Below are 22,030 nucleotides of genomic sequence, written 5' to 3' on the forward strand. Positions count from 1 at the left end.
TTAGCCCTATACTCGACACATCTGTTATTCCTACCAAAGTGAATTACCTCACACTTCTCCGCATTAAACTGCATCCGCCACCTCTCGGCCCAGCTCTGCAACCTAAGTCTCCCTGCAAACTATGACACCCTTCCTCACAATCTACCACCAAGACGACACCAAGATTGGGGGAACGGCAAATTGTGCGGATGGTGTGGAGAGTCTGCAGAAGGATCTAGATAAGCTGGGCAAATGGGCCAGGAACTGGCAAATGGAATTTAATGTTGGCAAATGTGTGGTTGTCCACTTTGGTAGGAATAATGGTAGGAAGGACTATTACTTACGGGGCGAAAAACTGCAGCATGCGACGGTGCAGAGGGACCTCGGGGTCCTTGTGCATGAGTTGCAAAAACCCAGCCTACAGGTGCAGCAGGTGGTCAGGAAGGCGAGTGGGATGCTGGCCTTCATAGTGAGGGGGATTGAATATAAAAGTAGGGAGGTCTTGCTGCAGCTGTATAGGGCACTGGTGAGGCCGCAGCTGGAGTACTGTGTGCAGTTTTGGGCGCCGCACTTACGCAAGGATATTTTGGCCTTGGAGGGAGTGCAGAGGAGGTTTACTAGGCTGATACCGGAGTTGAGGGGGTTGAACTATGAAGAGAGGCTGAATAAACTAGGCTTGTACTCGTTAGAGTTTAGAAGAATGAGGGGAGATCTCATTGAGACGTATAAGATGATGAATGGGATGGATAGGATAGAGGTGGAGAGGCTCTTCCCGCTCAGAAAGGTCAGTAGGACTAGAGGGCACAGCCTCAAGATAAAGGGAGGGTGGTTTAGAACGGAGTTGAGGAGGAACTTCTTCACTCAATGGGTGGTGAATCTCTGGAATTCTCTGTCCGTTGAAGTGGTGGAGGCTGCCTCGCTAAATATATTTAAGACGCGGGTTGATGGGTTTTTGATAGGCAAGGGGATTAAGGGTTATGGGGAGAGGGCGGGAATGTGGAACTGAGACACGACAGATCAGCCATGATCTTATTGAATGGCGGGGCAGGCTCGAGGGGCTAGATGGCCTACTCCTGCCCCTATTTCCTATGTTCTTATATTCTTATTAACTCAGCCTTGAATATATTCAATGACTCTGCCACCACTCGTCTCCAGGGAAGAGAATTCCACTGACCAGCGACCATCTAAAAAATAAATTTCTCCTCATCTCAGTCAGAAGGGACTGATAATTACATTTTAAAATCTATCCTCTTGTTCTGGACAAGAAGAAACAGCCTCTCAGCAACCACCCTGTCTCATCCCCTCAATACAATCACCTTTTAATCTTCTGAACTTACCCAGATTTTGCTCCAATCTGCTCAAATTTTCCTCGTAAAATAAACCTCTTCATCCCAGGAATCAGCCGAGTGAACTTTCTCTCAACTGGTTCTAATACAATTCTATCCTTTTTTTTAAATAAAGCACTACACACAATATTCCAGTTGTGTTCTAATGAAGGTCGTGTAAAGCTGCAGCAAAACCTTCTTACTCTTACCTTCCATTCCTATTGCAATAAGAACGTTAAGAAACAGGAGGAGGAGTCATCCATTCTGTCCTTCAAATCCACTCCATCATTCAATGTGACCATGGCTGATCCTCTGCTTCAACACCATTTCCAACATTATCCCTGCATTCCTTGATTCACCAGCATTCTAATGGGAATCAAATACCCCTCATCTCAGCCTAAATAACTGCCCCTTATTCTCAGACTGTGTCCCAGGTTTCAGACCCTCCAGCAAGGGGAAACATCCTTTCTGCATCTGGCCTATTGTACCCTGTAAAATAGTGTAGGTTTGAATAAGTTCAGCTATCATTCTTCTAAAGGCCTGAGAATAAAGTGTTTTTGTTCCTCAGAGGACAACCCACCTGTCCCTGGACCTATTTTAGTGAACCTTCTTTACATGCCAAGTACATCTTTGCTTCAGTCAGGAGACCAAAACTGTCCACAGTTCTCCAGGTTGGTCTCAGCAAGGCTGCATAGAATTACAGGAAGACATCTTTTTCTTCAACTCAAATCCTCTTAGCATAATGTCTAACATACCATTTGTTATCTTAACTGCTCTCAGCTTTCAGTGCCTCATGAACAAGGACATCAACATATCTTTGGAGATGTCTTCATGTCTGTTTTTCCTACACAATTAGATAACTTTACATTTTTCCACCTTGTAGTCTAGCTGGAAAACATTTGTCCACTCCCTGAGCCTCTCCACATCCCCTTCAAACATCACTGCATCCTTCTCACAATTCAGATTTCCACATGATTTTCTATTATTTGCAAATTCAGAAATATTACATTTGATCCCCACATCCATATCATTGATATAGATTCTGATTAGCTGCTGTACTCCACTAGTTCGAGGTCGTCAACCCAGAAACAGGTAATTCTCTCACAGCACCAGGTTAAAGTCCATCAGGTTTATTTGGAAGCAAACGCCACTAACTTGCTACCAAATAAACCTGTTGGACTTTAACCTGGTGTTGTGACACTTCTTACTGTGTTTGTCCCAGTCCAACGCTGGCATCTCCACATCATAACCCAAAAATAACCTATTTATTCCAACTCCTTGTTTCTAAAGAACAAAGAACAAAGAACAACCCAGCACGGGAAACAGGCCCTTCGGCCCAACGAGCCCGCGCCGCCGCATCGCCCTACACCTATTCTACCCTGCATGTCTACGAATGGGACCCTACTCAGTCAGATTCAGGGAAGAAATAGTGTCAATTTGGTGGAAACCAATTAGCCTAAGAGCACATCTTTGGGGTGTGGGAGGAAACCGGAGCGCCCGGAGGAAACCCACGCAACCACAGGGAGAATGCGCAAACTCCCACAGACACAGGCCCAAATCCATGTATCTGCACAGCTAGCAGTGCTAGTCACTGAGCTGTTGTGGAGCCCGTCTATCGGTCCAGGATCAAGCACACACACCGACATGAAGTACTAGGCCACTCCTGGACTTCCAAGAGCAGCCCACGCACGACCCGCCGTGTGCATGCCCCTCGCTTGACACGAGGTGGACCTCCACCTGTGGAATAAAGACAAAACATATTAGTTATACAGCCTGCCCTTCCGGTGTCTCCCGAGGTTTACCCTATTTAATAGCCCCTACCATATCCCTCCATTCCCGTTTCACTCATATGCCTATCTAACTGCATCTTAAACGAGTCCAACGTTCCTGCCTCCACCACCCTACTCGGTAGCGCATTCCAGACCCCCACAACTCTCTGTGTAAAGAACCTTCCTCTTACCTCCAAATTATACCTCCCCCCCCTCACCCTTAATTGATGACCTCTTGTGTTCGTACCCAGTCTAGGGAGCAGTCTCTCACTATTAACTCTATCTATTCCCTTCAGTATCTTATATACTTCTATCATGTCCCCTCTCAATCTCCTTCTTTCCAAGGAGAATAGTCCCAGTTTCTTCAACCTCTCCTCGTAACCTAGTCCCCCCATGCCAGGCAACATCCTGGTAAACCTCCTCTGCACCCTTTCCAGAGACTCCACGTCCTTCCGGTAATAAGGTGACCAGAACTGGACGCAGTACTCCAAATGCGGTCTAACCAACGTTCTGTATAACTGAAGCATTAGACGGCAGCTTTTATACTCTAAGCCCCTTCCTATAAAGGCTAACATCCCATAAGCCTTCCTAACAACGTTCTCCACTTGTGACACAACCTTCATGGATTTGTGGACCTGCACTCCCAGGTCTCTCTGTACATCTATACTCCTAATCGGCCTACCTTTTATCACATAACTCCTCTCTGCATTATTCCTTCCAAAATGCATCACCTCGCATTTGTCAGGATTAAATGCCATCTGCCACCTATCTGCCCACTGCACCAACCTATCTATATCCTGTTGTATCACCTGACAATCCAGTTCTGTACCCGCCAACCCTGCCATCTTGGTGTCATCAGCAAACTTGCTGATCACACCACCTACTCCCTCTTCTAAGTCATTTATGTAGACTACAAAGAGGAGAGGTCCCAGTACTGAGCCCTGCGGCACACCACTGGTCACTGGCCTCCAGCCCGACAAGGTACCCTCCACAACTACCCTCTGTCTCCTATTTCCCAGCCAGTTCTCAATCCACCTAACTACCTGGCCTCGTATCCCATGCGCCTTAACCTTTTCTACCAGCCTACCGTGAGGGACTTTGTCAAACGCCTTACTGAAATCCATGTAGATGACATCAACGGCTCTCCCATCGTCAACCGTTTTTGTCACCTCCTCAAAGAATTCCACCAGATTCGTAAGGCAAGACCTCCCTCTAACAAAGCCATGTTGCGTATCCCTAATCAGATCGCAACGCTCCAAATGCTCATACATCCTACCCCTAAGTATTTTTTCCATTAACTTCCCTACCACCGACGTCAAACTCACTGGCCTATAATTCCCAGGGTTATCCCTACTACCTTTTTTGAACAACGGGACCACATTTGCTACCCTCCAGTCTTCTGGGACCTCACCTGTGTCCAAAGAAGAGACAAAGATGTGTGCCAGAGGCCCAGCAATTTCATCTTTCGCCTCCCTAAGCAGCCTGGGATAAATACCATCAGGCCCCGGAGCTTTATCCATCCTTACGCTACCTAAAAGCCCTAGCACTTCCTCTCTCGTAATAACTATATCCTGCAACTGAACCTCCGCTCCCTCCAAGAGACCGCACGATTCCGAACCCCTCTCCTTCGTGAATACCGACGCAAAGTATTCATTCAGGAGCTCCCCCATTCCCTCCGACTCAATACACAACTCTCCACTCTTGTCCCTAAGAGGACCAATTTTCCCTCTAACTACTCTCTTGCCTCTAATATAGGAATAAAATGCCTTAGGATTATCCTTAATCCTACCGGCCAAAGCCATCTCATGCCCTCTCTTCGCCCTTCTAATTCCCCTTTTTAGCTCCCTCCTACTCTCTCTATATTCCTCCAGCGCACACTCCGTACCCATTTGTTTTGACCTATCATACGCCTCCCTCTTCTTCCTAACCAAGTCTTCAATATCCCCCGTAATCCACGGCTCTCTAATCCTACCTTTCCCATCCTTTCGCTTAACCGGAACAAACCTCCCCTGCAACCATTTCATTTTGTCCCTAAAAGCCTCCCACTTGCCAACCGTGGACTTGCCAGCTAACAGTCCCTCCCAGTCAGTTTGCTGCAGCTCCCTCCTAATCCTGCCATAGCTCGCCTTTCCCCAGTTCAGCACACTCCCGCTTGGACGGCACTCGTCCCTTTCCATTTTTATCCTAAAGTAGACGGACTTGTGGTCACTGTTCGCCACATGTTCGCCTACCTCTACCTCACCCACCTGCCCTGGCTCGTTTCCCAACACTAAATCCAGTATAGCCCCTCCCCTAGTCGGGCAAGTTACATACTGTTCTAGCGACCCTTCCATAACACATTTCACAAACTCCTCTCCCTCCGTACCCCCAGCTCTAGGCCCCCTCCAATTCACTCCGGGAAAATTAAAATCACCCACTACAACCACTCTATTCTTTCTGCACCTGTCCAAAATGCCCCTGCAAATTCCCTCCTCCACTGACTTTGGGCTGTTGGGTGGCCTATAGTACACCCCTAGCAGTGTGATCTCTCCCTTTTTATTCCTCAACTCCACCCACAGCGACTCAATCCCTATCTCTTCCATATCGCCCTCCCTCTGCACTACTGTGATGTTTTCCTTGACTAACAGTGCCACCCCTCCACCTCTCTTCAACCCTCCTCTGTCACACCTAAAACACCTGTACCCAGGAACATTCAGCTGCCAGTCCTGCCCTTCCCGTAACCACGTCTCCGTTACAGCCACCACATCCAACTGCCTCACAAACATCAAGGCCCTAAGCTCATCCGTTTTCCCTGCCACACTCCTAGCATTGAAACAGACACAGTTCAACCCACAAATGTCCCTCGGAACCACCTTCTCCCTTATAATTTTCCTTTCACCCGTCTCTCTCCCAGCCACCTCCCCTCCCCCCCTCCCTATTAGTTTAAATCATTCCTGAACACCCCAGCTAACCTCCCTGCTAAGACACTAGTCCCCCTCCCGTTCAAATCCTCCCCACCCCTCCTGTACAGTTGCCTTTCTCTCCTAAACACCTCCCAATGATCTACATAAGTAAACCCCTCTACCCTACACCAGTCCCTCAACCATGCATTCAACTGCATGATCTCGTCATTCTTAGCCCTGCTCATACTGGGCAGCAACCCAGACAGTGCCACCCTAGAGGTCCTGCCCTTTAGTTTGGCCCCCAACTCCCTAAATTGCCTACGGACCTCTCCCCTACTCCTCCTTCCTATATCCCCCTCCCCTACGTGTACTATGACCTCTGCCTGGGTCCCCTCCCCTTTCAAAATTCCCTCTACCCTTTCCATTATATCTTTTACCCCTGCTCCAGGGAGGCAGACCACCATCCTGGAGTCGCGCCCTTGCCCACAGAACCTCCTATCAATCCCTCGGACCCTCCCATCCCCTACCACTATCACCTTACCAGACCCTTTCCGTCCCTCTAAATCAGTCTCCCCTTCCTTCCTATTTTTCTGTGCCCCTGCCGACGAACCTTGGGGGGCCTCCGGGGAGGCCGGGGGACCCTGACTACTCTTCTTCTTCCTCTTTCCCCTCCTAACAGTCGTCCATCCTCCCTTCTCTTCCGCCCTTGAGACCTCCTCCTGCTCATGTTTCCCAGCCATTATCTCCTCATTCTCCCTAACTAGAAACGCATCTTCCAGTCGCCCCTCGAGTTGCCTGATCCGGGCCCTCAATCGCTGCAGTTCTAAACATTTACTGCAGATGTGTACCTTGGGGACCCGTGACACCACCAGGAACTCCCACATGTGGCACCGGACGCAACTTACATTCCTCCCTATATTCCCTACCATGTCCCAACCTCCTGTAAGTGCCCAAGGTAGGAATCTGACTCTCACCTTCTCTAAGCCTGCACTCGCCTAAGCCCAGCAAGCCAAAGCCCTTCTCACTCAGTTCCCACTCACTCCGCTGCCCGCTCCCGACGCTGCCCGCTCTATGCTGCTACTCCTTTTTTATACCCCCCAGCTCCCCCCTTAACGACAATCCCCTGGCCTAACTTCCAGTACGGAAGTAAACTACACTCTAACAAGCCCCGAGAACCGGAAGTACAGGAAAAAAGCGGTTTTCACTTTAAATCAGTCACTCACCACAGCCACAGCCACCAGGTTCAATGCTCCGGAGAACAATGAGGTGGGTCCCCGGGTGAGTATCCGATTTATACCCCCCGCTCCCCCTTAACGACAATCCCCTGGCCTAACTTCCGGTACGGAAGTAAACTACACTCTAACAAGCCCCGAGAACCGGAAGTACAGGAAAAAAGCGGTTTTCACTTTAAATCAGTCACTCACCACAGCCACAGCCACCAGGTTCAATGCTCCGGAGAACAATGTCCACTAACCAGTTCTCAATCCATGCTGGTATATTGCTCCCAATCCCATGTGCTCTAATTTTCTTTAATAACCTCTTGTGAGTGAATCATCCAACTATAGAATCCCGAGTGTGGGAGGTCGTCATTCCACCTATCAAGACACTCTGACGGAGTATCTTACCAAGGTCCGCTCCCCATAACCTCACAAATTTACAAGGGCAAATCCACCTAATTTACACACCTTGGTTCACCAAAGACAATTTTATCATGGCAATTCATCTACCATGCATATCTTTGGAGTGTGGGAGGAAACCGGAGCACCCAGAGGAAACATACACAGACACTGGGAGAATGTAGAAACTCCACACAGTCACTCTAGGCTGGAGTTGAACCCGGGCCCATGGCAGTGGTGTAAGAATGCTAACCACTGTATCACCGTGCCAGTCTTTCATAAATCCATGTTGGCCCTGTCTAATCCTGCCATTAATTTTTAAGTGTTCTGTTATTACTTCCTTTATTACTTCCTTTATTATAGGTTATTATAGGATTTTCCAAACTATCAGCGTCAAACTAACAGTTGCCCGGTTTTCCGTAACCTCACATATTTACGTTGCTAATCCCCTGAACTTACACATCTTGGACACTAACGGGCAATTTAGCATGGCCAATCCACCCAACCTGCACATTTTTTGGACTGTGGGAGGCAACAGGAGCAGCCGGAGGAAACCCACACAGACACGGGGAGAACATGAAAACTCCACAGACAGTCGTCCAAGGCTGGAATGAATCCAGGTCCCTGACGCTGTGAGGCAGCAGTGCCAACCCCGGTGCCACATCTTCACTTAATCTAATACAATCCTTGAATTAGTAACAGCTGGAACACTTCTGCTGCTGTTTTTCAAGAGAAAGGAATATATTTTTGTTGAAAACGCCACACATTTACGCATCATGTCTCAAAACAACTTGTTTTGTGATTGGCACTGGAACGTCCTTCCCCAAGAAATTGCTTGAATACATTCTGTGAACTAATCTTCTATTCAACTTTTGACAATCTGAGCAATTTATACAGTAAGTGGAAGAACCCATAGGAACATTGACCTACAGAGGGATCTGTGTGTACAAGTCTACAGATCCCTAAAATGGTAACACAGGTGGATGAGGTGGTCAAGACGGCAGACAGCATGCTTGTCTTCATCGACTGGGGCATCGAGTATAAAAGTTCGCAAGTTATGTTACAGCTGTACAAAACTTTAGCTGGCCACATTTGAATATTGCTTGCAGTTCTGTTCGCCACACTATCAGAAGGATGTGGATGCTTTGGAGAGGGTGTAAAGAAGGTTCACCTGAATATGGCCTGGTCAAGGAGGGTTAAGGTATGAGGAGAGGGTGGATAAACACGGCTTGTTTTCATTACAAAAAGGGAGGCTGAGGGATGACCTGATGGAGGTATACACAATTATGGAAAACTTTTCACACAGAGGGTGGTGGGTGCCTTGAATGCACTGTCAATGGAGGTGATGGAATCAGGCATGTTACCAATGTCCAACATACATCTTTATAGATACATGAACAGGACATGAAGAGAGGAGTGGAAACTGTGCAGTAAGTATTGGATCTGAATAAGGATTAAGAATCGCCACTGGCTTGGTGAGCCGAAAGTCCTGTCACTGTGTTGTATGCTTCTTTGTTCTTCTTTGTATATGAAGATTAAAATTGCCCGTGATTATTGTAGTTTGTTTTTACAAGACCCCAGTATTGTGTAGTGTCAGAGATTTTGAATATAAATGATTCCACAAGTGATCTTTTTAACTTTGTTAATTCTTATCTCTAATCAAACTGATTCTGCATCTTGATCATTGGAACTAAGTTCACCTCTCGCTGCTGTACTGTCATCTGTTACTAACAGCGAGACTCCACCACCATGTCCTGTCCTCCATTTACTGTCATCTATTCACTCTCCCACTTTCACAAATCAATGGATGCTGTGTCCGGGGAGAGCTGTGCACATCTGAGGAGGAGGAGAGAACCTCAGAGGGTGCACCATAACATTATTCCCCCACACCCTCATCATAAGGATCTGTGGGACTGACATCCCATTGCTCAGGGATCAGAGAGAGAAGCAACAGGAGTCAGAGGAAAAGCAATTTTCCTTATTCATAACTGACACCAATAGTAATGGGCAGTGTTTTTATACAAATACCAGTGGTGAAATTATATTGTTGAATATTCAGTTATTATAAACACAATCTCACACAGTCTGCTACTTACCGCAGTTTCTGTATTTTACAGTCCGGATTCCTCAGAGCCACAGACAGCTGTTTCACTCCTGAATCTCCCAGTTTATTGTTACCCAGATTCAGATCTATCAGTGAGCGGTTTGTACTGAGAGCAGAGGCCAGGTCCTCGGCACAAGATTCGGTGAGACCAACAGCATTCAGACTGGAGATCAGAGAGAAAAGTAACAGGAATCAGGGTAAATTCACAATGTTTTTTCAGAATAAGATCATTAACAATAATAATGTACAGTGCGGGACATTCAAGAAACACAACTTCAGTTCATACAGAAGGCAAAATTATATTAATGCCGTAAATCTGAAATATGAATAAATATGTTGGAAACTCTCATCAGGTCAGACAATATCTGTGAAGAGAGAAACAGATTTAGTTTCAGTTTAATTAGTTAAAATTAGAAATTGGAAGTAGCAGTGAATTAAATTGTTTGAAGTGACAGGGAGCTGGGGATGGGCGGGTGACAAGGAAAGAACAAAATGGAAGTGCCGGAGTGATTAAATGACAAAAAGGATGATGGTGAAAGGGAAGAGCTCAGGATTCCCATGTCCTTACCCTGAGTCACAGGGAGGGACATGGGATGGTCAGTGGCTCAGGAATGGAGTGTGTGGTGGGGTTGAAGATAATGAGAGAGAAACCTTTTTCACACTGCCAGTCGTTCGGGTCTGGAATTACAGCCGGGAAGTGTGGTGGAGGGAGGCAGGTTTCAATAAGTGGAACAGCAAATTGTGCGGAGGGTGTGGAGAGTCTGCAGAGGGATCTAGATCGGCTGAGCGAGTGGGCAAGGAGCTGGCAGATGGAATACAATGTTGGCAAGTGTGAGGTTATCCACTTTGGTAGGAATAATAGTAGGAAGGACTATTACTTACGTGGTGAAAAACTGCAGCAGGCGACGGTGCAGAGGGACCTCGGGGTCCTTGTGCATGAGTCGCAAAAACCCAGCTTGCAGGTGCAGCAGGTGGTCAGGAAGGTGAATGGGATGCTGGTCTTCATAGCGAGGGGGATTGAATATAAAAGTAGGGAGGTCTTGCTGCAGCTGTATAGGGCATTGGTGAGGCCGCAGCTGGAGTACTGTGTGCAGTTTTGGGCGCCGCACCTGCGCAAGGATATTTTTGGCCTTGGACGGAGTGCAGAGGAGGTTTACTAGGCTGATACCGGAGTTGAGGGGGTTGAGCTATGAGGAGAGGCTGAATAGACTGGGCTTGTACTTGTTAGAGTTTAGAAGGATGAGGGGGGATCTTATTGAGACATTTAAGATGATGAAAGGGATGGATAGGGTAGAGGTGGAGAGGTTCTTCCCGCTCAGAAAGGACAACAGGACTAGAGGGCACAGCCTCAAGATAAAGGGGTGCGGTTTAGAACAGAGTTGAGGAGGAACTTCTTCACTCAAAGGGTGGTGAATCTCTGGAATTCTCTGCCCATTGAAGTGGTGGAGGCTACCTCGCTAAATATTTTTAAGACGCGGGCAGATAGGTTTTTGGTAGGCAAGGGGATTAAGGGTTATGGGGAGAGGGCGGGAAAGTGGAACTGAGCCACGACAGATCAGCCATGATCTTATTGAATGGCAGGGCAGGCTCGAAGGGCTAGATGGCCTACTCCTGCTCATATTTCTTATGTTCTTATGTTATGTTCGAGGCATCACAGAAGGCAGTCGATGAAGATTCAAATGAAACAATGTTCAAAGACACAAGGAGAAGGCAGTAGAATGAGACAAATTCCTAATACTAGTTTGGTGAGCCGGGGCAGACACATTTCACCTCGTGGTGCTCTGTAATAATTCTGTGAAGATAATGATTGGAAATGTATCGATATTTTAACTGGAAGCTGGTGATGTTGCAGTGTTAACAGGGTTAGATAATTTAGCCAGTGTCCACTAAGGGCCATTGGTATCTCTCTCAGGTAGAATCTCAGAATTGTTACAGAGCAGAAGGAGACCATTCGGCCCACGCTGTCTGCACTGACTCTCTGAATCAGCAATTTACTCAGTGTCATTCCCCCAAATTCTCCCCATATTGCTGCACATTCTTCCTTTTCAGATAATAACCCAGTTCCTTTTGGAAATTTTCAACTGAACGTGTCTCCACCACACTCTCGGACAGTGAATTCCAGCCATTAACCACTCGCTGCAGGGGATGTCCCGGTTCAGGCAATGCTGACACCAGCAGCAATTTCATAGGCAGCAGCTCTGGAGAGAGCAGTGAGGAAGGCCTGGTTACTGAACACAGGGCTGAAATAGGAGGAGGAAGATTAAACTCAATTCAATGATGTACTTGGCAACACTTGGTCGTGTTCCCCAAGGCTGCGTGAGTTTGGAGCAAATTTCTGTTCTCTCAGGACTGGAGTATCTGTCACATCAATCCAAGTATAACGGGGTGGAGATTGCCAGAGACCTGAGCAGGCGTGGGTTATATGGCTGTACGAGGCAAAAGGATAATAACTTGCTATGTTCTGACAAGTTGGTAAAGCATCTTATAGGATGTAAACTGAGTCATATGGGGTCGAATGAGAATGAAAGTGAAATGATAGAAAGGTCATCTCCACACAGACACTGGAAATGCCCAGAGAGCAGCATCGATTGTCAGAGACATGTCAGTCTCTCTCTGCAGCGTTCTTGTTAGTCAGATAACTCTTGAACTGTGAGAATGGGATGGTCACCGGCTTTCCCTGTGTAGACATGATGGTCAGACAGGTTGTCACTAGCATAGGCTTCTGTCTTTGATGGGAGAGTAACAATGGAACTTCATGTAGAAGGGCGGATTAAATATTAGGAAATGAATTAAAAATGGTGACAGCATCCCGATCTTGCCATCCTTACACCTAGAATTCACAGCGCTGGAACTGTGTAAACAGCAGACAGGGTGGGAAATCACTGATTGTGATATTTGTTGTGGAGCTGAGAGCGAGCGGTTGAATGGATGGGCACAGGCGACTCTCTGGTACCTGCAACACCTGGGCAGGTGTGGGTTATACGGTTACACGAGGCAAAAGGATGAATAACTTGCTTTGTTCTGACAAGGTGGTGAATCATTTTATAGCACGTGAGGTTGAATCAGGGTAAATCCACCTGTTTGCCCATCACTGGTAACATGGAACCAGCTGAAGGATGTGTTGGAATGTACATTTTGTACGAACTATACCCTTAAGAAATATACTGAATATTGAAGGATATTGAATTCGATGACCAGTCATGAACAAAATGAATGGAGGAGCAGGCTCGAAGGGCCAAATGGCCGATTCCTGCTTCTAGTTTCTATTTTAATCATGTTTCTATGCAGGTTATACTGTCCACACCGTGCTATCTGTAACCAGTTTCCTTTATTGTTACTGAAGCAGTATAATTGACATCATATTGATTTTAATCTGAACTAATGCAGTGTTCTGTTGTTTCAGTGTTCCCCTGGGATGGCAGAGTAGAGCTTGATTGTGGGTGATTGACAGGTTATGTCATGTGACTGAGGGACAGCTATTTTTCAGAGAGCATTCTAGTTTTTATTCTGCTTTCAGAAGCTGCTTGGAGTCAAGACAAACAGCAGTGCTGTTTCCCTCTCTGAAGTTGGAGTTTTTGCTGTTGAAGTGTTGCTGTGTTGGAAGCTGTCAGAGACTGGGGTTACCTCTCTGCGATTGGGCTGTTCAGAGGCTAAATCCTTCTCTGAAAACAATTGTCGGTTGGCTGTCTGGAAGTGTTAAAAAGCTGGAAATCGGCAACACGTGAGCATACTTGTTTTTGTGCTAACTAATGTTGGAGAAGGGTATATGTCTGTGGGTATTGCTTTATAGTGGAACAACAGAGATAGCTAGCTGTTATGAGTTATACAGTGTCATCTTTATGTTTTGCAATTGGTAAAGGTTATGCTGATTCTTGTTGTTATATTCTAACTGCATTCTTAAATAAACTGTGTTTGATAAAAGTATCCTAGTGGGTCACTTGATTCATACCTGGAGTGAAACACCTCATGCTCATCAATACCAAAATCAAATGTAAAACCAAAGGTCCAGGCTAACTTCACAAAACACCTTGGATTTTCTGGCCTGCGTCTTAACAATTGCCTCCATTCGCTCTTTCTTCTTCCTCATAAACCAAGTGCTGTGTGACTGAGTGACACCTGTCCCCCTGTAAGCGTGTGAACGGGTCCTCATGGAGTCACCGTTACATTATTCCCCTTCACCCACGGCACAAAAATCAATGTGATTGACATTCCATTGCATTGGGATCAGAGAGAGAAATAACAGGGATTCGTGAAAATTCAGGTTCTGATTCATAACTTCCAATCCCTGGGCCTTTATAGAGGTTTTCAGCACAGAAAGAGGCCCTTCGGCCCACCGTGTCTGTGTCAGCCATCAAGCACCAATCTATTCTAATCCATTACCAGCACTTGCTCCATAGCCTTGTACGCTGCAGCATTTCAAGTGCTTGTCTGAATGCTTCTTAAATGCTGAGTGTTCCTGACTCCACCACCCTTTCAGACAGTGAGATCCAGATTCCCACTACCCTCTGGGTGAAAAAACATTTCCACAGAACCAGAGAATCCCCACTGTGCAGAAGGCTCCCAATCGCCCCATCCACTCTACACTGACTCTCCGAAGATGCATCTTAACCAGGCCCACACAACTGCTTATCACTGGACATTTACCATGGCAAATCCACCAAAACTACACATCTTAGGACACTAAGGGATAATTTAGCATGGTCGATCCACCTAACCTACACTAGTTTGGACTGTGGGAGAAACCAGAGTACCTGACAGAAACCCGCACACACGGGGAGATCGTGCAAACTCCACAGGCAGTCACCAGAGGCTGGAATTAAACAAAGGTCCCTGATGTTGTGAGGCAGCAATGCTAACCACTGTGTCATCTTCAATTCTCCTCTGGCACTTCTGTTCAATGCCTTAAATCAATACAACTGGTTACTGCCCCCTCAAACGAAAGAGAAAGATTTCTTTCTATAATTTGATAGAACTCCACATGGTTGTCCCCCAGCCTTCCCTGTCTGAGTAAAACACCAGGAGCATTGACATACAGAGGGATCTGTGCGTACTTGTCCACTGATCCCTGAAAGTGGTAACACAGGTGGATAACCTGATCAACAAGGCATGCAGCATGCTCGCTTCACTGACCGGGGCATCGAGTATAAAAGTTGGCAAGTTACAGCTGTATTAAACTTTAGTTAGGCCCAATCTGGAATATTGAGTGCAGTTCTGATCGCCAGACAACCAGAAGGATGTGGATGTTTTGGAGAAAGTGCAAAGAAGGTTTACAAGGATGTTGCCTGGTCTGGTTAAGGTATGAAGAGAAGTTGAATAAACTCGGATTGTTTTCACTGGAAAGACAGAGGCTGAGGGGTGACCTGATAGAGGCAGATATATGGTTGATAGTTGGAGTCTTTTCCCCAGGGTTAGAAGGTCAACCAGAAGATGGGACAGTCTGAAGGCAAGAGGGGGAAAGTTTAGAGGAGACGTGCAGGGAAAGTTTTCACAGAGGGTGGTGGGTGCCTCGAATGCACAGCCAGTGAAGTTGACGGAAGCAGGCACGAAAGAGTAAAAGGATGGGATGTGATGGAATAGGACCTAAAAAAGGTGAAGGGGGAAAGGTTTGTGTGGAACCAGTAGAAATGGCAGAGGTGCTTAATGAACACTTTACCTCGGTATTCACGGTGGAAAATAATCTGGGTCGTTGTACTGCAGGTTTGTAGCGGACTGAAAAGATTGAGTATGTGGACATGAAGAAACAGGATGTGTTAGAACTTTTAAATTCTATCAAGATAGACAAGTCGCCAGGACCGGATGGGATGTACTCCAGGTTACTGTGGGAGGTGAGGGAAGTGATTGCAGAGCCCCTGGTGATGATCTTTGCATCGTCGATGGAGACAGGAGAGGTTCCGGAGGATTGGAGGATTGCGGATATGGTTCCTATTTTCAAGAAAGGGAACAGGGATAGCCCGGGAAATTACCGACCGCTGAGTCTGACCTCAGTGGTTGGTAAGTTGATGGACAGGATCCTGAGGGACAAGATTTATGAGCATTTAGAGAAGTTTAGTATGATCAGAAATAGTCAGCATGGCTTTGTGAAGGGCAGGTTGTACCTTACAAGCCTAGTTGAGTTCTTTGAAAATGTGACTGAACACATTGACAAAGGAAGAGTAGTGGATGTGGTTTATATGGACTTCAGCAAGGTGTTTGATAAGGTCCCCCATGCAAGACTTCTTGAGAAAGTGAGAGGGCATGGGATCCAGGGGGCTTTGGCCTTGTGGATCCAGAACTGGCTTGCCTGCAGAAGGCAGAGAGTGGTTGTGGATGGGTCTTTTTACAAAGAACAACCCAGCACGGGAAACAGGCCCTTCGGCCCAACGAGCCCGTGCCGCCGCATCACCTTTTCTGCATGGAGGTCAGTAGAGTGCCCCAGGGATCTGTTCTAGGACCCTCGCTGTTTGTCATTTTCATAAATGACCTAGATGAGGAAGTGGAGGGATGGGTTCGTAAGTTCGCTGATGACACGAAGGTCGGTGGTGTTGTGGATAGTCTGGAGGGATGTCAGAAGTTGCAGCGTGACATTGATAGGATGCAAGACTGGGCGGAGAAGTGGCAGATGGACTTCAACGCAGATAAATTTGTAGTGGTCCATTTTGGCAGGACCAATGGGATTAAGGAGTACAATATCAAGGGTAAGACTCTGAGCAGTGTAGAGGAGCAGAAGAACCTTGGGGTCCGGGTCCATAAGACTCTTAAATCGGCCTCGCAGGTGGAGGATGTGGTCAAGAAGGCGTATGGTGTACTGGCCTTCATTAATCGAAGAATTGAGTTTAGGAGTCGGGAGGTAATGCTGCAACTTTATAGGATCCTTGTCAGACCCCACTTGAAGTACTGTGCGCAGTTCTGGTCGCCTCACTATAGGAAGGATGTGGGAGCGATTGAATGGGTGCAGAGGAGATTTACAAGGATGTTGCCTGGATTGGGAGGCATGCCTTATGAAGATAGGTTGAGGGAGCTAGGTCTCTTCTCCCTGGAAAGACGGAGGTTGAGAGGCGACCAGATAGAGGTTTATAAGATGTTGAGAGGAATAGATAGGGTGGATTCTCAGAGGCTATTTCCCAGGGCTGAATGGTCGCTCCGAGAGGACACAGATTTAAGGTGCAGGGAAGCAGGTACAGAGGAGATGTCAGGGGTAAGTTTTTCACTCAGAGGGTGGTGAGTGAGTGGAATCGGCTGCCGTCGGTGGTGGCAGAGGCGAACTTGCTGGGATCTTTTAAAAGACTTCTGGACTAGTACATGGGATTTCATGGGATTGAGTGTTACAGATAGGGCTGGTAGGTAGGGATATGATCAGCGCAACTTGTGGGCCAAAGGGCCTGTTTGTGCTGTTATGTTCTATGAAACCAACGTTCAAGGTTTATCTCGATAGAAACATGAACAGGAGATGAACAGAGGAATAGAAACTGCGAATGAGCAACAAGTACTGGATCTGAATAAGAATGAGTTGCTGCCACAGGCTTGATGGGCCGAAGGGCCTGTTACTGTGCTGTATGGCTCTTCATTCATTTTTGTACATGAATGTTAAAATCACCCGTGATTATTGCAGTTTGTTTTTACAAGACCCCATTATTTTTCCTGTGTATCGTGTCAGAGATTCTGAATATTGTTAGGAGCGATTAAATGATTCCCACAAGTGATCTTTTAACTTTGTTAATTTTTATCTCTACCCAAACTGATTCTGCATCTTGATCATTGGAACTAAGTTCACCTCTCGCTGCTGTACTGTCATCTGTTACTAACAGCGAGACTCCACCACCATGTCCTGTCCTCCATTTACTGTCATCTATTCACTCTCCCCCCTTTCACAAATCAATGGATGCTGTGTCCGGGGAGAGCTGTACACATCTGAGGAGGAGGAGAGAACCTCAGAGGGTGCACCATAACATTATTCCCCCACACCCTCAACATAAGGATCTGTGGGACTGACATCCCATTGCTCAGGGATTAGAGAGAGAAGCGACAGGAGTCAGAGAGAGAAGCGACAGGGTCACGTATCTAGATGGGTAGAGAACTGGCTTGCAAAGAGGAGTCAGACAGTAGTTGTGGAGGGGTCTTTTTCCAGCTGGAGGTCTGTCACTAGTGGTGTGCCACAGGGCTCGGTACTGGGGCCTCTTCTCTTTGTAGTGTATATAAATGATTTGGAAGAGGGAGTAGGTGGTGTCATCAGCAAATTTGCTGATGACACCAAGATGGCTGGATTGGCGGGCAGTGAGGAGCAGTGTCTGGCAATACAGCAGGATATTGATAGGCTGGTATATTGGGCAGATACGTGGCAAATGGAGTTTAATCCAGATAAATGTGAGGTGATGCATTTTGGCCGGAATAATGTAGGGGGGGAGTTATATGATAAAGGGTAAGCCCGTAAGGAGTATAGAGTCACAGCGAGACCTGGGGGTGCAAGTGCACAAGTCTTTGAAGGTGGCAATACAGGTGGAGAGTGTGGTGAAGAAAGCCTATGGTATGTTAGCCTTTATAGGAAGGGGTATAGAATATAAGAGCTGGAGTCTAATGTTGCAGTTGTACAGAACGTTGGTTAGGCCGCATTTGGAGTACTGCATCCAGTTCTGGTCGCCTTACTACCGGGAGGACGTGGAGACTCTGGAGAGAGTGCAGAGGAGGTTTACCAGGATGTTGCCTGGTATGGAAGAACTGGGGTATGAGGAAAGATTGAAGAAATTGGGGCTCTTTTCCCTTGAAAGACGCCAACTGAGGGGGGATCTAATAGAGGTATATATGATTATGAAGGATATAGATAGAGTAAACTGTGGTAAGCTATTTCCTATAATAGAGACACGTAGGACAAGGGGCCATGGACTTAAGGTGAGGGGGGAGAGGTACAACACAGATATTAGAGGGAGGTTTTTCACACAGAGGGTAGTGGGGGTATGGAATGCTCTGCCAAGTAAGGTGGTGGAGGCAAACACACTAGAGTCCTTTAAGAGTAACTTAGATAGGCACATGAGTGGGTTGGAGATGGGTGGATATAGGAGATTGTTTTAAATAAAGGTCATTAGCATTGGGGCGTCCCTGGTAATGTAAATGGGTGTGGTATGATAATAATGTTTTTTCTCTTTTCATTCACAGGTTTTAAGTCGGTCCACCTCGTGTCCAACGAGGGGCATACACGCGATGGGTCGTACTGGGGCTGCTCTTGGTTGTTCGAGGTTGGCCTAGTGCTTCATGTCGTTAGTGTGTACCTAAACTGGACCAGACACTGGGCAAGACGACAGCTCAGTGACTATCGCTGATTGCTGTGCAGACACATGGATTTGGGCCAGTGTTGGTGGGAGTTTGCACATTCTCCCCGTGCTTGCGTGGGTTTTCTCCGGGTGCTCCGGTTTCCTCCCACACCCCAAAGATGTGCTGTTAGGCTGATTGGCAGGAATAAATTGTCCCTAAATCAGTTTCCCTCAATCTGGATGGCCATAAAACATTAGACAGGGGTCGTGGGTGGAGGGGAGGACTGGTGGTGTTGAGATGGCAGCGCGGGCTCGTTGGGCCGAAGGGCCTGTTTCCCGGGCTGATTTTGTTCTTTGTTCAGAGGAAAAGCAATTTTCCTTATTCATAACTGACACCAATAATAATGGGCAGTGTTTTTATACAACTACCAGTGGTGAAATTATATTGTTGAATATTCAGTTATTATAAACACAATCTCTCACAGTCTGCTACTTACCGCAGTTTCTGTATTTTACAGTCCGGATTCCTCAGAGCCACAGACAGCCGTTTCACTCCTGAATCTCCCAGTTTATTGTCATCCAGATTCAGATCTATCAGTGAGCGGTTTGTACTGAGAGCAGAGGCCAGGTCCTCGGCACAAGAATCGGTGAGAGCATTACCATTCAGACTGGAGATCAGAGAGAGAAAAATAACAGGAATCAGGGCAAATCCACAGCGTTTTTAAGAATAAGATCATTAACAATAATAATGTACAGCACGGGACATTCAAGAAACACAACTTCAGTTCACACAGAAGGCAAAATTATATTAATGCTGTAAATCTGAAATATGAATAGATATGTTGGAAACTCTCATCAGGTCAGGCAATATCTGTGAAGGGAGAAACAGATTTAGTTTCAGTTCAGTTAGTTAAAATTAAAACTTGGAAGTAGCAGTGAATTAAATTGTTTTAAGTGACAGGGAGCTGAGGATGGGCGGGTGACAAGGAAAGAACAAAATGGAAGTGCCGGAGTGATTAAATGACAAAAAGGATGATGGTGAAAGGGAAGAGCTCAGGATTCCCATGTCCTTACCCTGAGTCACAGGGAGGGACATGGGATGGTCAGTGGCTCAGGAATGGAGTGTGTGGTGGGGTTGAAGATGATGAGAGAGAAACCTTTTTCACACTGCCAGTGGTTCAGGTCTGGAATTACAGCCGGGAAGTGTGGTGGAGGGAGGCTGTATCAAAGCTGTCAGAAAGGAATTAGATGATTATTTCAATATAAACAATGAGCGAGGATACGAGAAAAAGGCTGGAGAATGACACACATTCCTAATGCTAATTTGGTGAGCTAGTACAGACATGATGGGCCAAATGGCCTCATTGTGAACCGTAACCGTATCTACATTTCAGCTGGAAGTTGGTGATGTTGCCGTGTGGACAGTGTTAGTAACCATAGTCCCCAATGAAATATTAATATTTCTCTCCAATAGAGAGAGACAATTTGTTACATGTCACTTCAGGGATAAAACTTATTAAATATGGGGCACTGGGAGGAGATGGGACTCCATGAACCCCCACAGCCGGTACAAGGACCAAACCCTCAACATTAGCATCATTCCACATCACACTCCAGACACCAAACCAACTGAACTAACCAACTCCACACAGAACCAGAACGGGCACATTAATATCTGACAGGTTAGGGGAATCCGTCCACTCAGGCAGCACAGGCAGAATCACAGAATTGTTACAGAGCAGAAGGAGGCCACTCGGCCCATTGTATCTGCACTGACTCTCCGAATGAGCAACTCACTGAGTGTCATTCCCCCACCTTCTCCCAAAACCCTGTGTATTCCAGAGCTTAACCACTGGCTGCAGGGGAAGATCCCATTCAGGCAAAGCTGGCACCAGGTTTAAAGGCAGCCAGCAGCACTTTTAAAGGCTCTGAAGGGAGCAGTGAGGGAGCCCTGGTTAATGAACAAAGGGCTGAAATGGCAGAAGGAAGATTAAACCCAATTCACTGACACTTCCCTGGAAATTCTCAAGGCTATATCGGTTTGGAGGGAGGTTCTGTTCCCTCAGGACTGGAGGAGGAGACCTGTCACATCAACACAAGCAAGTCTGGATAGAAACTGCCGAGGGCCAGAGCAGGCAGCACGTGGCTGCAGTGAGGCAAAAGGATCAATAACCTGATATGTTCTGACAAGGTGAGTGTTAAACTTACAGGCTGATATGTGAATAAGGATGGAAGAAAAATTGTGGAAAGAACATCTCCACCCAGACACTGGCAATGTCCAAACAGCAGCATTAATCTTCAGGAACATGTCAGCCTCTCTGTGAAGGGTTCTGGTCAGTCAGAGATGACTGCTGTACTGCCCACACTGAGTGACCATCCTGGTGGGCCCATGATGGGCAGTCTGGCAGCACCATAGGCTTGTGTGTGTCTTTGATGGGTGAGTAACAATGGAAATTTATGTGCTTGTAGAAAAGGGCACAGAGCGTCAGAGAAGGAGCCAAGAGTGACAGTGTCTGGATTGTGTCATCCTTATGCCAATGGAAGATGAAGTGCTGGAGCTGGGAGACCTGGAGACTGGGTGGGCAATCACTGATGGTGAGATGGGTTGTGGATCCAGAGAGAGTGAGTGAGTGAGTGATGGGCACAGGAGAGGCTCTGCTGCTGAGTCCAAAACCTGGTGCTTGTGTGTTCACCATTGGTCAGATGGAGCTCTGGGTTAGGAACAGTCTCCAGGACATGTTGGAATGTGCATTACCCTCTAACAATCTTCACTCTCTCACAGATCAACAGCTGTGGTGAGCGGGAGACGGGTATTTTAACATCCGGTGGAGTTTCCAAAGGCTGTGTGTATCCATACACAAAGGACGGAGGAGTCAATCCAGGCCAGCAGTGTTACCATGTCTCAGGTATGAGCACAAATAACATCTTCCACAGAGAGATTGGTGACCTTCATGGAGAGTCACATCCAGCCTATCACCCACAGCAAATACACATGAGCTGCTTGTTCTCACCACCTCTAGGAGCTCTGGGGAACACGGGCTGTGGGAGGGATTGGAAAATGTGCCTGGAGTCACTGTCGGGACTTCCCAGCTGAACAGGGAGGGTCCAGTTTGCCCTGAATGGATAGAGGAGCG

General features: G+C 46.9%; 1 protein-coding gene across 4 annotated transcripts in view; it reads right to left on the reverse strand.

Annotated features, from left to right (window-relative positions):
* LOC145337430 (NACHT, LRR and PYD domains-containing protein 3-like) overlaps positions 1-22,030 on the reverse strand; it is a 97,771-nt gene that overhangs the window by 18,584 nt on the left and 57,157 nt on the right. For all 4 annotated transcript variants that reach the window (XM_080182203.1, XM_080182204.1, XM_080182202.1 and 1 more), the window contains 2 exons: positions 19,394-19,564; positions 9,668-9,838 (listed from right to left, as the gene is read on the reverse strand). In XM_080182203.1, coding sequence (XP_080038329.1) covers positions 9,668-9,838; positions 19,394-19,564 — 342 coding nt within the window. The remainder of the gene's footprint in view (positions 1-9,667; positions 9,839-19,393; positions 19,565-22,030) is intronic.

Source organism: Carcharhinus amblyrhynchos, unplaced genomic scaffold (assembly GCF_965287045.1).
Source record: "Carcharhinus amblyrhynchos unplaced genomic scaffold, sCarAmb.v2.hapA scaffold_48, whole genome shotgun sequence".
NCBI classification, from domain to species: Eukaryota; Metazoa; Chordata; class Chondrichthyes; order Carcharhiniformes; family Carcharhinidae; genus Carcharhinus; species Carcharhinus amblyrhynchos.